Source organism: Choloepus didactylus, chromosome 21 (genome assembly GCF_015220235.1).
Source record: "Choloepus didactylus isolate mChoDid1 chromosome 21, mChoDid1.pri, whole genome shotgun sequence".
Classification (NCBI taxonomy): domain Eukaryota; kingdom Metazoa; phylum Chordata; class Mammalia; order Pilosa; family Megalonychidae; genus Choloepus; species Choloepus didactylus.
The window spans coordinates 41670515-41687111 of record NC_051327.1 but is presented as its reverse complement, the minus strand read 5'-3'; the positions used below and the strand labels follow the sequence as shown (position 1 = coordinate 41687111).

The 16597-nt window shown below is 40.0% G+C and overlaps 1 protein-coding gene across 2 annotated transcripts in view; it reads left to right on the top strand.

Annotated features, from left to right (window-relative positions):
* VPS35L (VPS35 endosomal protein sorting factor like) overlaps positions 1 to 16597 on the top strand; it is a 131078-nt gene that overhangs the window by 9285 nt on the left and 105196 nt on the right. For both annotated transcript variants that reach the window (XM_037814344.1, XM_037814345.1), the window contains exons 2-4: positions 12246 to 12345; positions 14137 to 14304; positions 15860 to 15982. In XM_037814344.1, the coding sequence (XP_037670272.1) occupies positions 12246 to 12345; positions 14137 to 14304; positions 15860 to 15982 (391 nt within the window). The remainder of the gene's footprint in view (positions 1 to 12245; positions 12346 to 14136; positions 14305 to 15859; positions 15983 to 16597) is intronic.

Here is a 16597-nt window from a genome sequence, read left to right as displayed (position 1 = left end):
TTTTTAAAGAAAAAATCCTTTGGTTTTATTGTTATACTCTATTGAACATTTGTTTTTTATTTCATCATTTTCTGTGTTATTTCCGTTCTTGGGATTTAATTTGCTGTTCTTTCTCACCTTTAAAGATGGGTTTAATTTTGGCCTTCCTTTTTTAACATATGCATGTAAGGCTATATATTTCATACTAAGCCCAGATTCAGCACAGGTTTTTTTTTTTTTTACCAGTTAAATGACTTTTATTTATTTATTTATTTTTTATCTTCATTTTATTGAGATATATTCACATACCACGCAGTCATACAAAACAAATCGTACTTTCGATTGTTTACAGTACCATTACATAGTTGTACATTCATCACCTAATTCAATCCCTGACACCTTCATTAGCACACACACAAAAATAACAAGAATAATAATTAGAGTGAAAAAGAGCAATTGAAGTAAAAAAGAACACTGGGTACCTTTGTCTGTTTGTTTCCTTCCCCTATTTTTCTACTCATCCATCCATAAACTAGACAAAGTGGAGTGTGGTCCTTATGGCTTTTCCAATCCCATTGTCACCCCTCATAAGCTACATTTTTATACAACTGTCTTCGAGATTCATGGGTTCTGGGTTGTAGTTTGATAGTTTCAGGTATCCACCACCAGCTACCCCAATTCTTTGGAACCTAAAAAGGGTTGTCTAAAGTGTGCGTAAGAGTGCCCAACAGAGTGACCTCTCGGCTCCTTTTGGAATCTCTCTACCACTGAAACTTATTTCATTTCCTTTCACATCCCCCTTTTGGTCAAGAAGATGTTCTCCGTCCCACGATGCCAGGTCTACATTCCTCCCCGGGAGTCATATTCCACGTTGCCAGGGAGATTCACTCCCCTAGGTGTCTGATCCCACGTAGCGGGGAGGGCAGTGATTTCACCTTTCAAGTTGGCTTAGCCAGAGAGAGAGGGCCACATCTGAGCAACAAAGAGGCATTCGGGAGGAGGCTCTTAGGCACAACCATAGGGAGGCCTAGCCTCTCCTTTGCATTAACCGTCTTCCCAAGGGTAAAACTTATGGTAGAGGGCTCAACCCATCAAGCCACCAGTCCCCTTTGTCTGTGGTCATGTTAGCAACCATCGAGGTGGGGTAGGCGAATACCCCTGCATTCTCCACAGGCTCCTCAAGGGGGCACTACATCTTTTTTTTTCCTTGTTTTTCTTTTTTTTTTTTTTTTTAACTTTCCCTTCTTTTTTAAATCAACTGTATGAAAAAAAAGTTAAAAAGAAAACAAACATACAATAAAAGAACATTTCAAAGAGACCATAACAAGGGAGTAAGAAAAAGACAACTAACCTAAGATAACTGCTTAACTTCCAACATGTTCCTACTTTACCCCAAGAAAGTTACCTAATATAGCAACATTTCTGTGAACTTGCTCCTACTATATCCATCAGAAATTAACAGACCATAGTCACTCCTGGGCATCCCCAGAACGTTAAATAGCTTATCTGTTCTTCTTGGATTATTGTTCCCCCTTCCTTAATTGCTCTCTATTGCTAGTTCCCCTACATTCTACATTATAAGCCATTTGTTTTACATTTTTCAAAGTTCACATTAGTGGTAGCATATAATATTTCTCTTTTTGTGCCTGACTTATTTGCTCAGCATTATGTCTTCAGGGTTCATCCATGTTGTCATATGTTTCACGAGATCGTTCCTTCTTACTGCCGCGTAGTATTCCATTGTGTGTATATACCACATTTTATTTATCCACTCATCTGTTGAAGGACATTTGGGTTGTTTCCATCTCTTGGCAATTGTGAATAATGCTGCTGTGAACATTGGCTTGCAGATATCTGTTCGTGTCACTGCTTTCCGATCTTCCGGGTATATACCGAGAAGTGAAATCGCTGGATCGAATGGTAACTCTATATCTAGTTTTCTAAGGAACTGCCAGACTGACTTCCAGAGTGGCTGAACCATTATACAGTCCCACCAACAGTGAATAAGAGTTCCAATTTCTCCACATCCCCTCCAGCATTTGTAGTTTCCTGTTTGTTTAATGGCAGCCATTCTAACCGGTGTTAGATGGTATCTCATTGTGGTCTTAATTTGCATCTCTCTAATAGCTAGTGAAGCTGAACATTTTTTCATGTGTTTCTTGGCCATTTGTATTTCCTCTTCAGAGAACTGTCTTTTCATATCTTTTGCCCATTTTATAATTGGGGTGTCTGTACTATTGTCATTGAGTTGTAGGATTTCTTTATATATGCAAGAGATCAGTCTTTTGTCAGATACATGGTTTCCAAAAATTTTTTCCCATTGAGTTGGCTGCCTCTTTACCTTTTTGAGAAATTCCTTTGAGGTGCAGAAACTTCTAAGCTTGAGGAGTTCCCATTTATCTGTTTTCTCTTTTGTTGCTTGTGCTTTGGGTGTAAAGTCTAGGAAGTGGCCGCCTAATACAAGGTCTTGAAGATGTTTTCCTACATTATCTTCTAGGAGTTTTATGGTACTTTCTTTTATATTGAGATCTTTGGTCCATTTTGAGTTAATTTTTGTGTAGGGGGTGAGGTAGGGGTCCTCTTTCATTCTTTTGGATATGGATATCCAACTCTCCCAGCCCCATTTGTTGAAAAGACCATTAGGACTCAGTTCAGTGACTTTGGGGACCTTATCAAAGATCAGTCGGCCATAGATCTGAGGGTCTATCTCTGAATTCTCAATTCGATTCCATTGATCTATATGTCTATCTTTGTGCCAGTACCATGCTGTTTTGGCAACTGTAGCTTTATAATAAGCTTCAAAGTCAGGGAGTGTAAGTCCTCTCACTTCGTTTTTCTTTTTTAGAGTGTCTTTAGCAATTCGAGGCATCTTCCCTTTCCAAATAAATTTGATAACTAGCTTTTCCAAGTCTGCAAAGTAGGTTGTTGGAATTTTGATTGGGATTACATTGAATCTGTAGATGAGTTTGGGTAGAATTGACATCTTAATGACATTTAGTCTTCCTATCCATGAACATGGAATATTTTTCCATCTTTTAAGGTCCCCTTCTATTTCTTTTAGTACAGTTATGTAGTTTTCTTTGTTTAGGTCTTTTACATCTTTGGTTAAGTTTATTCCTAGGTACTTGATTTTTTTAGTTGCTATTGAAAATGGTATCTTTTTCTTGAGTGTCTCTTCAGTTTGTTCATTTCTAGCATATAGAAACATTACTGACTTATGTGCATTAACCTTGTATCCCGCTACTTTGCTAAATTTGTTTATTAGCTCTAGTAGCTGTATCGTTGATTTCTCAGGGTTTTCTAGATATAAGATCATATCATCTGCAAACAATGACAGTTTTACTTCTTCTTTTCCAATTTGGATGCCTTTTATTTCTTTGTCTTGCCGGATTGCCCTGGCTAGCACTTCCAGCACAATGTTGAATAACAGTGGTGATAGCGGGCATCCTTGTCTTGTTCCTGATCTTAGAGGGAAGGCTTTCAGTCTCTCACCATTGAGTACTATGCTGGCTGTGGGTTTTTCATATATGCTCTTTATCATGTTGAGGAAGTTTCCTTCAATTCCTAACTTTTGAAGTGTTTTTATCAAAAAGGGATGTTGGATTTTGTCAAATGCTTTTTCAGCATCTATTGAGATGATCAATTGATTTTTCCCTTTTGACTTGTTAATGTGTTGTAATACATTGATTGATTTTCTAATGTTGAACCATCCTTGCATGCCTGGAATGAACCCCACTTGGTCATGGTGTATGATTTTTTTAATGTGTCTTTGGATTCGATTTGCAAGTATTTTGTTGAGGATTTTTGCATCTATATTCATTAGGGAGATTGGCCGGTAGTTTTCCTTTTTTGTAGCATCTTTGCCTGGTTTTGGTATTAGATTGATGTTAGCTTCATAAAATGAGTTAGGTAGTGTTCCATTTTCTTCAATGTTTTGAAAGAGTTTGAGTAAGATTGGTGTCAGTTCTTTCTGGAAAGTTTGGTAGAATTCCCCTGTGAAGCCATCTGGCCCTGGGCATTTATTTGTGGGAAGATTTTTGATGACTGATTGGATCTCTTTGCTTGTGATGGGTTGGTTGAGGTCTTCTATTTCTTCTCTGGTCAGTCTAGGTTGTTCATATGTTTCCAGGAAATTGTCCATTTCTTCTACATTATCCAGTTTGTTGCCATACAGTTGTTCATAATATCCTCTTATAATTTTTTTAATTTCTTCAGGATCTGCAGTTATGTCACCTTTTTCATTCATTATTTTGTTTATATGGGTCTTCTCTCTTTTTGATTTTGTCAGTCTAGCTAGGGGCTTGTCAATCTTGTTGATCTTCTCAAAGAACCAACTTTTGGTGATATTTATCCTCTCTATTGTTTTTTTGTTCTCTATGTCATTTATTTCTGCTTTAATCCTTGTTATTTCTTTTCTTCTACTTGGTTTAGGATTGGTTTGCTGTTCATTTTCTAGCTTCTTCAGTTGATCCATTAGATCTTTGATTTTGGTTCTTTCTTCCTTTTTAATATATGCGTTTAGTGCTATAAATTTCCCCCTTAGCACTGCTTTTGCTGCATCCCATAGGTTTTGGTATGTTGTATTCTCATTTTCATTCGTCTCTATATATTTAGCAATTTCTCTTGCTATTTCTTCTTTAACCCACTGATTGTTTAGGAGTGTGTTGTTTAACCTCCAGGTATTTGTGAATTTTCTAAGTCTCTGATGGTTATTGACTTCTAATTGTATTCCATTGTGGTCAGAGAATGTGCTTTGAATAATTTCAATCTTTTTAAATTTATTGAGGCTTGTTTTATGTCCCAGCATATGATCTATTCTGGAGAAAGTTCCGTGAGCACTAGAAAAGTATGTGTATCCTTGTGATTTGGGATGTAATGTCCTGTATATGTCTGTTAAATCTAATTCATTTATCAGATTGTTTAGGTTTTCAATTTCCTTATTGGTCTTCTGTCTGGTTGATCTATCTATAGGAGAGAGTGATATGTTGAAGTCTCCCACAATTATTGTGGAAACATCAATTGCTTCCTTTAGTTTTGCCAGTGTTTCTCTCATGTATTTTGTGGCACCTTGATTGGGTGCATAGACATTTACGATTGTTATTTCTTCTTGTTGAATTGCCCCTTTTATTAGTATGTAGTGGCCTTCTTTGTCTCTCAAAACATCCCTGCATTTGAAGTCTATTTTATCTGAGATTAATATTGCTACACCTGCTTTCTTTTGGCTGTAGCTTGCATGAAATATTTTTTTCCATCCTTTCACTTTCAGTTTCTTTGTGTCCCTGTGTCTAAGATGAGTCTCTTGTATGCAACATATTGATGGTTCATTTTTTTGATCCATTCTGCGAATCTATATCTTTTAATTGGGGAGTTTAATCCATTTACATTCAACGTTATAACCGTGAAGGCATTTCTTGAATCAGCCATCTTATCCTTTGGTTTATGTTTGTCATATTTTTCCCCTCTGTCTATTAATATCCTTTATTGTACCCATACCGAATCTCTTTAGTACTGAACCTTTCTCCAAGTCTCTCTGTCCTTTCTTTGTTTCTCTGTCTGTAGGGCTCCCTTTAGTATCTCCAGTAGGGCAGGTCTCTTGTTAGCAAATTCTCTCAGCATTTGTTTGTCTGTGAAAAATTTAAGCTCTCCCTCAAATTTGAAGGAGAGCTTTGCTGGATAAAGTATTCTTGGCTGGAAATTTTTCTCACTCAGAATTTTGAATATATCGTGCCACTGCCTTGTCGCCTCCATGGTTGCTGCTGAATAGTCACTACTTAGTCTTATGCTGTTTCCTTTGTATGTGGTGAATTGCTTTTCTCTTGCTGCTTTCAGAACTTGCTCCTTCTCTTCTGTGTTTGACAGTGTGATCAGTATATGTCTCGGAGTAGGTTTATTTGGATTTATTCTATTTGGAGTTCGCTGAGCATTTATGATTTGTGTATTTATGTTGTTTAGAAGATTTGGGAAGTTTTCCCCAACAATTTCTTTGAATACTCTTCCTAGACCTTTACCCTTTTCTTCCCCTTCGGGGACACCAATGAGTCTTATATTTGGACGTTTTATATCATCTATCATATGCCTGAAGTCCATTTCAATTTTTTCAATTTTTTTCCCCATTCTTTCTTTTATGCTTTCATTTTCCATTCTGTCATCTTCTAGGTCACTGATTCGTTGTTCAACTTCCTCTAGTCTTGTACTATGAGTGTCCAGAATCTTTTTAATTTGGTCAACAGTTTCTTTAATTTCCATAAGATCATCCATTTTTTTATTTAGTCTTGCAATGTCTTCTTTATGCTCTTCTAGGGTCTTCTTGATTTCCTTTGTATCCCGTACTATGGTCTCATTGTTCATCTTTAGTTCTTTGAGTAGCTGCTCTAGGTGCTGTGTCTCTTCTGATCTTTTGATTTGGGTGCTTGGGCTTGGGTTATCCATATCGTCTGGTTTTTTCATATGCTTTATAATTTTCTGTTGTTTTTGGCCTCGTGGCATTTGCTGAACTTGATAGGGTTCTTTTAGGATTTGCAGACCGATTGAAGTCCTTATCTCTAATTTATCAGATCTACAGCTTCGTGGAGTACACTTTCTCTAACTAACCAGCAGGTGACGTCCACGAGCCACCTGTTCTCCACAAGCCAGTTCTCCCCTGCTTAGCCTTTTTGGTGAGTGGGGGAGTGAGTCTTGTGGGGTCCAATTGGTGTACTAAGCTTGCATGTGTAGTTGGTGTTGCCTGCCCTGTATATGGGGCGTGTTTCTGGGCAGTCAGAGAGGGGGTTGGCCCTAACAATCAAATATCCCTGGTGATCCTGGAGTTTTAAAGCTGCTGCAATAGTCTAATCCTTCAGTTCAGTCCTGCCACACTTTGTCTCTGCCACTGACCTACAAGTCCTTGGTATTGCCGTATGGCTTGTGAGACTTGCAAGTGGGCCCCTCTTCCAGGCTGTGCACCCCCGGTCCTCTGTTGAGGGATGACTGTGCTATGTCACAGGTGAGTGCCATCCCCCCAGGGCAGTTCTGGGCTGCTGGGCTGTGTAGGGAGGCTCCCAGTCTGCTGAAATGATGGCTGAATGGGGCTTTGTTAATTCACACTGCTCCACCTTCCCAACTCTGAGACAATCAGCTGAGTTGCGGGGAAGGCTAATGTCCACGCCCAGTTTTGTGGTGTGTGCCTGTTATTTGAAGCACTTCCGTCACACTGGGTTGTCTGGGGCAGCTCTGGGCTATGGGGCTGGCGATGGGCAGGAGTGTTTCCTGTCCACCAGGATGATGGCTGTGAGCGGACATCCCCCTTTTCTTGGGAAGTTGTGGTGTTTAGTGAATTTTCTCAGCCACTGGATTATTGCGTTTTGTCTCAGAGCTCTCTTAGTTCTGCTCTTGACTTGACCTGCCCAAATTGCAAGTCTTTGAAGCTTTCTGTATTGGTCTTCTTAGAGTAATTGTTTTAGAAAAAGAAAAAAGGATTAAAAAATAAAGGGCCCTCCTCAGAGATCTAATGGGTTATTGAAATGCTAAGAGACAAAGCAACCAGGGCCATTAAGGAAAGGTCCACAGGGCAGAGAGATCAGCTTTTCTTCGGGATTTGCATATGCGCCTCAGGGCCTGAGCTCTGTCCTTCCCCTTTCTATGTTCACCAGAACTCCAAAAATCCTCCGCTTTTATTTTGGAGTTTTTCTTGTTTTTTTTTTTTCTATGCCTGTCTCCTCTCTGCTGGGCTGGCTGCTCTCAGATTCTCTGGTGTCTGGTCTCAGTCTATCTATGGTTGGAGTATGGATCAGTAGAATGAGTTTCCGATAAGGGCTGCCACTGCAGTTCTCCCTTCTCCTTCCCGGAGCTGATAGCCCCTCCTCCCACGGGACTGAGCCTGGCAGGGAGGGGTGCGGGTTCCCTGGACACAAAAACTTACAGATTTCGCTGATCTCAGCAGTTCCACATTTTCATGAGTGTTGTATGAAGTATGCCCAAAGTCAGATTGCTCTGTGGTTTTCAGTCCATGCAGTTCCTGGCTTTCTACCTACTTTCCTGGAGGAGTAACTAAAACATGCAGCTCACCAGTCCGCCATCTTGCCCCGCCCTCAGCACAGGTTTTGATATGTCATATTTTCATTACCATTTAGTTCAGATTATTTTCTGATTTCCATTTTGATTTCTTCTTTGACCCTTGGGGTCATTTAGAAGTATAGTGCTTAATTTCTAAACATTTGGCTATTTACTAGATTTTTTTTTAACTTTTTATTTTGTAATAATTAGAGAGTCAAAGAAAGTTGCATAAATACTACCATGAGGTCCCATACACCCTTCTCCACCCATTTTCCCAATGGTAGCCCCTCACCTAACTACAGAACAGCATCAAAACTAGATTGACAGTTCACAGACTTTGTCAGTTCAGACTTTATCAGTTTTATTTGCACTCATTTGTGTGTGTGTGTGTAGGTGTGTGGTTCTTTGCTCTTTTATCACATGCGTAGATTCATGTAGCTAGCACTGCAATCAATATACACAACTGCTCCATCACCAGAAAGATCCCTTGTGTACTCCTTTATGGTCTCACCTGTTCCCTCCCACCCCTTGCCCTGTCCCTAACTCCTGGCAACCAGAAATCTGCCTTACACTTCTAACATTTTTGTGATTTAAGTAATGTTATATAGATAGACTCATACAGTATATAACCTATTGAGCTTGGCTGTTTTTCACTCAGCATAATGTCCTTGATATCCATGTAAGTTGTTGCATGTGTCAATAGTTCATTCCTTTTTATTGCTGAGTAGTATTCTATGGTATGGATGTGCCACAGTTTGTTTAACCATTTGCCCATCAAAGGTCTTTTGGGTTGTTTCAGTTTTGGGCTATTACAGATAAAGCTGCTGCTACAAATATTTACGTGCTTTTATGTGCACGTACGTTTTTATATCTCTATGATAAATGGCCAGGAGTGCAATTGCTTGTCTTATGGTAAAATGTGTTGAGTGTCACATGCACTTGGAAAGAATGATATTCAATTAAAGGAAAGTATATTCTGTGGTTACTGGATACAATGTATCATGTGCCAGTTAGGTCAAGTTTGTTCACTGTTGTGTTCAATTCTTCTGTATTCTTTTTTATTTCTGGTCTTGTTCTATAAATTACAGAATGAGGTAAGATTTTTTTTTTTTATTAAATTCAGTTTTATTGAAATACATTCACACACCATACAATCATCCATGATATACAATCCACTGTCCACAGTATGATAACATAGTTATGCGTTCATCACCACAGTCTATCTCTGAACATTTTCCTTACATCAGAAAGAACCAGAACAAGAATAAAAAATAAAAGTGAAAAGAAACACCCAAATCATCCCCCCATCCCACCCCATTTGTCCTTTAGTTTTTATCCCCATTCCTCCACTCATCCATACACTAGATAAAGGGGGTGTGATCCACAAGGTCTTCACAATCACACTGTCACCCCTTGTAATCTACATTATTATATAATTGTCTTCAGGAGTCCAGACTGCTGGGTTGGAGTTTGGTAATTTCAGGTATTTACTTCTAGCTATTCCAATACATTAAAGCCTAAGAGGTGTTATCTATATAGTGCATAAGAATGTCCACCAGAGTGACCTCTCGACTCCATTTGGAATCTCTCAGCCACTGAAACTATTTCGTCTCATTTTGCATCCCCCTTTTGGTCAAGAAGATACTCTCAGTCCCACGATGCCGGGTCCACACTCATCCCCGGGAGTCATACTCTGCGTTGCCAGGGAGATCCACAACCCTGGGAGTCGGGTCCCACGTAGGGGGGAGGGCAGCGAGTCCACCTGTCGAGGTGGCTCAGTTAGAGAGAGAGAGGGCCACATCTGAGCAACAAAGAAGCACTCAGGGGGAGACTCTCAGTCACCATTACATACAACTTTAGACTTTCCTTTGTGGTAATGAGCTTCATAAGGGCAAGTCCCATGCTTGAGGGCTCAGCACATCAAACCGCCAGTCCCAATGTCTGTGACAACATACGCTAGGGGATCAGCATCTTAAAGTTTAGAGATAGGCCTTACAATTCAGGGATAGAGTTAACTGCTGTAAGAGCTTACAATCTAGGGACTATTACAATTATTGTGTCCATGTTAGGCTATGTTCTAAGATTCAATTCTGAGTTTACACATTGTAGTTAGTCCATATTAGTGAGGCATCATCCCTCTCACCATGTTTTCTCCAACACTTTTACTCCTATATATATACTTTCCTACAATTTTATAGAGTTATATTCACATACCATACAGAATGAGGTAAGATTTTAAAGTTCTTTTCTTTTGTCTTTTAGTTCTGTCCATTTTTGCTTTTATGTATTTTGAATCTCTGTTCTTAGGCACCTCCCAACCTAGAATTTATTATATGTTCCTGGTTTATTGACCCTTCCATCATATGAAATGTCTCTTTTTATTGCTTTCCTGAGTGTATTCTGAGTCTAAGTGTAGGTATATTAATTTTTTGTTTGTTTGTGGTTTGGTTTTACATAGTATGTCATTTTCCATCCTTTTACTTTCAGCCTTTTGTGTCCTTATATTTAAGCTGTGTCCATATCATTGGGTTTTGGTTTTTGTCCAGTCTTACAGTCTTTGTATTTTGATTGGATGTTTAGCCATTTGCATTTGATCTAATATATTTGAGTTATATCTGCCATCTTATTACTTGTTTTTTATCTGTTCTACTTTTTTTATGCTTCCTTTTCTCTCCTTTCTTGCCTTCTTTTTTAATCAAATGTTTTTATTCCATTTCCCCTCTTCAACAGCTTATTAGTTATCTCTTTTACTAGCTTTGTATTGGTTATCCTTTAGACTAAACCTGCATCCTTGACTTATTAGAGTCTAATAAAAATTAGTGCTTTTTAACCACTTCCAGACAATGCTAGGTCTTAGAATACTTTAATGTGGTTTACCCTTTCTTCATTTTTAATTCTGCTTATATTTAAAATATCCTAAGTTGTTGTTGTTGTTACTATTTTAAAACTAATATTCATTTAGTTTTATCCATGCCTTAAACTTTTATTACTCCTTAGCATGTGAGAATGTGTGTATGTGTATATTTATGAGTGTGAGTTTTATTTTTTGCTTTCAAGTGGGATCATTTTCCCTCTGCCTTTAGCTTTTTTTTTTTTTTAGTGTGGTTCTGCTGCTGATGCTGTTCTAAGTTTTTCTTGACTGGAATATTTTGCCCTGTGTTAAAAGGATAGTTTCACTAGGTATAGAATTGTAGGTTGGCAAAGTTTTCTTAAAGCACTTTAAAGGTATTATTCCTTTGTCTTTTGGTTCTCACCTTTGTGTAGAGAAGATAGCTCTAAGTCTTACTGTTGTTCCTTTGGAAATAATGTATCTTCTTTCCTAATGTTGCTTTTAAGAGCCCTCTTTGGTTTGTAGCCATTTCACTATGATGATTTCAAATATGTTTTGGTTTTGTTTTTTGTACTTACCCTGCTTTGGTCACAAATGTTTCTTGCATCTGTAGCTTGATGTCTTTCTTTAGTTTTGGAAAAAATTTTCAGCTATCATTTCTTCAAATATTATTTCTACCTGCATTATTTCTCTTTTCCCCTTTTGTTTTCCACTTATATGTGTGTTAGACCTTTTCTTCATGTTTGTTATGTTTCTTATGCTTTTTTTCTGTGCATTCCATCCTTTTTCCTCTCTGTGGTTCAGTCTGGATATTTTCTCTTTTGTTTTTCAGCTTACCGATTTTCTCTTCCCTTGTTAAACCCCCATGAAACTGATGAAAACTTTGCTCTTTATCTGCATTCTGCTTGGCTTCTTTCTCTTGCCCTAACCGGCTTAATTAGTGAATACTTGGGGAGAGAAACAAGGTCTGGGTTTCTTCCTTCCCTGTACTCCCTTCTCTTCAGAAGCCCTTCCTTCAAGTCCTGGCTGTGTTGGCAGCCCCAGACTCTAATTTATTTCTCCAGCCCTATGAGGTTTCCTTAAGGCACTTTTGGCTTCTCTGCCTCCTAGTAGCTGCCCTCTGCTGGTTTCAGCCTCTTGTCCCATACCCAGAATCAGCAAATGCCTTGAGCAGGAAAGCTGGGTGAGAAAAGTGGGTTCCACCTTGGTGAGCTTCCCTTTATTCTCATGTCCAAGATGGCTTGGCAGCTTTTTAAACTTGCAAACCAATCTTTAAAAAAAAAAAAAAATTGTTGGGGTTGGTAGGAATATTATTCTGCTATAAACTGCCTCATCATTGAGGGAGTTTTTAGTGTTTCATGGACTCCTATCAACCAATTAGTGTCTATGTTTTGGTGTTCACCAGGCATTCCAGGAACAGGAACTACAAAGCTGAATTTGCATCATGCCGACTGGAGACTGTGCCGTTGGAGTTTGGGGACTATCACCCACTGAAACCCATAACTGTAAGTTTTGAGAAGGGCCTCTCTAAATAATATTCAGGCAGTATGCCCGAGGTCTTTTCAGTTGGCTTCAACCACAACCATTTTTTCTCCCCCTTTCTCATATCAGTGAGGCAGTCATAGTACGGGATGACCTTGTTCCTGATTTGGATGTTTATCCAACATTTATCTTTGTTTCTTATCTAATTGGCATATAATGTATCACTAATTACCATTAGGGTACTGTCTAGTATAGCATCTTTTTTTTTCTATTGCAGTATTTTGGTTAATCTATTTTTCTTGTTAAAAAAAGAAAAAATGCAGACAAGAGACATAGGTGGTCCCTCTCTGCTAGGTTAGTGCTTTATTATTCTCAAGAAATAGAAACTATGTGGTTGTCATAATGGGATGGAGACTTGCTTGACAGACAGATGTGATTGGACGGGGAGTTTTTTAATGGCAGAGGACATGAGAACATATGAAGATGGTTACAACTTCCCAGGTCCCCTCCAGTACCCCATGGGCTCAAAGGGCCATGGCTGACCCCAGTAGAATATTAGTTCCATTCTCAGGAACTCACTTTCCAGGTGGTAACAGAATAGCTGCAGCAGCTCCAGCCTTTTGTCCTGCTAGCTTTGTAGCACCAACAGCAGGGAGGTTCTCTTCTCCAGCCATTTTTGTTTACTCAGCTGATTTACGTGTCCTTCTCTGAACCAACCTTGGTGACTGGGAGCATAGAATGCGCTGATTGATAGGGCTAGGGCTAATGCCCACCCCAGGAACTGGGAGCAGAGTCCATCCCACTGTGCCTGCGGGAACTGACACTGGGGAGGGCTTCTTGCCCAGAGAATGGTGTATTGAGACTGGGAGGTAGAAGAATGGATGCTGAGCAGATGAAAGTAACAAATGGCACCAATGGTAGGCATTTTTCTCTCTCGCCTTCATTCTGCTACATTATTCTCTCTCCCCCTCCTAACCTCTTTGGAGACTGGTTTTCTCTGCTTCCCTCTGGATCTATGTACAGACTGTCCATCACTGCCCATCAGCCGCTTGTCCCCAAGCTTTTGTAGGTTCCTCATTTAAAGAAGGAGTGGAGACTAACTAGCTCCTCTGACTGCTGATTCTAAATTTCCAGGAGAGAGACTCCAGTCAGGTCTTCTTGGCTCAAGGGTTCACCCCTGGTCCTGTCCTCAGAAATCAAGGAAGGATTGGGAGCCAGTGGTCCAAACCTGGCTTCATGACTGGCCCCTAACCCCTTCCCAGACAAACCTACCCTAGGAGGTGGTGCTAGGTGTAGTTCTCCATAAAGGAAGGAGTTGGGCATTCAGCTCCATGGAGAGGAGATGGCTGTGCGGAGCCATTGAGACTGTTTTCAGAGCACATGGCCTTGGAGATCTTCAGTATCCAGGGTCATGACCCTACGTGGACCTTTGCTTCCCTGTGGGTTCACCTGATGATCCTGTTAAAATGCAAATCCTGATGCAGTAGGTCTCAAGTGGGGTCTGAGATTCCACATTTTTAATAAGCTCACAGGTGAAGCCGATGCTGCTCGTCCAGGGGCCACACTCAGTCACCTTCTTGTAAATCGTAGAGGCCCTGTCCCTTCCTTCCTAACCCTCACTTCCTGCCTTTCCTTCCTCAACAGCTGCGATGCTGAGTCATGCCAATTTGTCACACAAAAAGTGTCCCAACAAAGACTCAGCTGCAATTGAATGGTCACTTAAACTAATGTAATGAGAAAAGGAATCCATTTGAATGTTTCATTAGGGAAAGTAGTAGAAGATTTAATTTGGCCTCCCCTAATTTTCCCCACAGGTCACAGAATCAAAGACAAAGAAGGTGAGCCGGAAAGGAAGCACTTCTTCCACATCCTCCTCCTCCTCCAGCTCCATGGTGGACCCTCTGAGCAGCGTCCTGGATGGGACTGACCCGCTCTCCATGTTTGCAGCCACAGCCGATCCTGCAGCCACTGCGGCTGCCATGGTAACATGCCCTGACCAGAAGCCATCCCGCTGGGTGGCGGTTCTGTGGGTGCCAGGATGGGGGCTTTCTTTTTGTTTTTAGATTGCACAAGTAATGCATGGGTACATTCTGGTTATATAACAATTCAAATTATACACACTTCTCCAGGGAACAATTTACAAGGATGACATGGCTGGAGAGAGTTTGAGGTAGATCCTGGAAGTCTATCCCTCCCCCTTCCCTTCCTTCCTTTTCCTCTTCCTTTCTCTCTCTCACTCTTTCTGTGTCTCTCTCTTTTACTCTCTCCGTCTCTCTCTCTGTTCCCCCACTCCCTTCCTCCCTCCTCCTCTCTCTCCCTGTGCAGTTTTTCACTCTCATTCTTCTTTCTCCCTCTTTTTCTTTTAAAATGTATTCTTTAATTTCATTCTTTTTGATGTATTTTTACACAATTATATAAGTAACTCACTACTTTTTGATGTGAGACTCAGCACTACAGATAAAGTCCCTTTGACCAGTCCCCTTTATTCCATTCTCCATTCATCTGTGTTAGCAGCATCGAGTGTTTTCTGTGTAACTATTTCTTTGTATTATATAGATATTTGTGACAATAACTTCTGAGCATTTACATACATATTCCTATATACATAATGAACAACAGGAATAGCATCAGCTGCTTCCTGTGTGGCAGGCATTTTTCTAAGTGCATCAATGTTTAGTTCTCTCGCGACCTTATGAGAAAGGCATTATAATCCTCATTTAAAGAGGCAGACAGGGAGTAGCAATATTAAGTCACATCCAAGCTGGGATTCAAACTTTATGGTCTATGCATGCTCTCAACCATCATTCTATGCTACGGTGCATACAATTATTTACTTTTTTACATAAATGCAATTGGACCGTCTTTATACTTCTGTAATTGCTTTAAAAAAAAAAATTGACTATGTGTCCTGAAGAACTTTTCGTATTCATGCTTTTTAGAACAACCTTGTGATTTTGAATGCCTGCATAGTATTCTATAGAAAGTTTGTAACATCTTTAATTAGCCATTCCCTTACTGATGGACATACAGTTTGTTTCTGCTTTTTTGCTAGTACAGTGGTTCTCAGTGTTCCTTAAACATATGTCTTTGTGCATATATACAAGGATTTCCGCAGGCTAGCTTCCTAGAAGATCATTAATGGGCTAAGAAAAAGATTTGATGGCCCCCACCCAATTGTCCTCTAGAAAGGCTTTACCAATTTATACTCCCACCAACAACATTTACGAGTGCCTGTTTCCCTCCATCCTTGCCACCCTGAATATTATTAGTCCTTTTAACTCTTTGCCAATCTGATGGTTGAAAACTGGTCTCTTTCAGTTTGCCTTTTGTCGATTCTTAATGCATTTGATCATGTTTTGATATGTTTATTGGCCATTAGTGATGGAGTGACCTGAAAAACATTGTTTGTCAAAGCAAACCTTTAGGCAGATCTATTTTGTTCCATAGTAAGGGGTTATCTGCCTTCTACTTTTACATTTTTTTTTTTAAAGATAAAATTACATTTCTCCTGAAGATAATTATCTTGCTTTTCCTTAGGACAGCTCCAGAAAGAAACGTGATAGAGATGATAACTCCATCGTAGGATCGGATTTTGAGCCTTGGTCCAACAAACGGGGGGAAATCCTTGCCCGGTACACAACCACAGAAAAGCTCTCTATCGTGAGTAGCAGTAGACTCTGCTCCCAGTGTCTGCTTGAAATTGCATAGTGATTTCTTTTTGTCAGATGGCTCTCTCTCCTGGGCTTTATAAGTTTCACTTATTATGTTGGTGTTAGTTGGGAGAAGAAGTGCTGATTGTTGAGTTCTTGAAAACTGAGTTAAGAATCAGGGCCATGCCACAGTTCAGAGAAAGACTCGGAGTGAAGGAGTCCCATCCTTGGGGGATGTTTGAAATATGAAGTAAGGAGAGTGCCACTTTGGAGGACGGTATGCCCAGCTGGTTTTTCACCAAGGGCTGTTTTGCTGTTTCTCTGAGTGGCCACTGGGTGAGGTGGTTGGCTCGTGGCTGGGGACATGCATGAAATCTGAGGCTTACCCTGTACTTGGCAAGTTGCTCATGTGGTGAAAGGCTCAGGATTGCCGAGACCTGCCAGGGGGACAGCAGATTAGGAGTAGGTTCAGTTGCTTAAAACTAAAGTCCTCCCTAATGATGTAAACAAAGAGTGACATTCATCTCCCTTTATACCAAAAAAGAGGTCTAGAGACAGGCAGTTGACAGCTGGGAGGGCAGCTCCCTAGTCATCAGGTATCTGGCTCTTTCCGTCTTACTGTTCT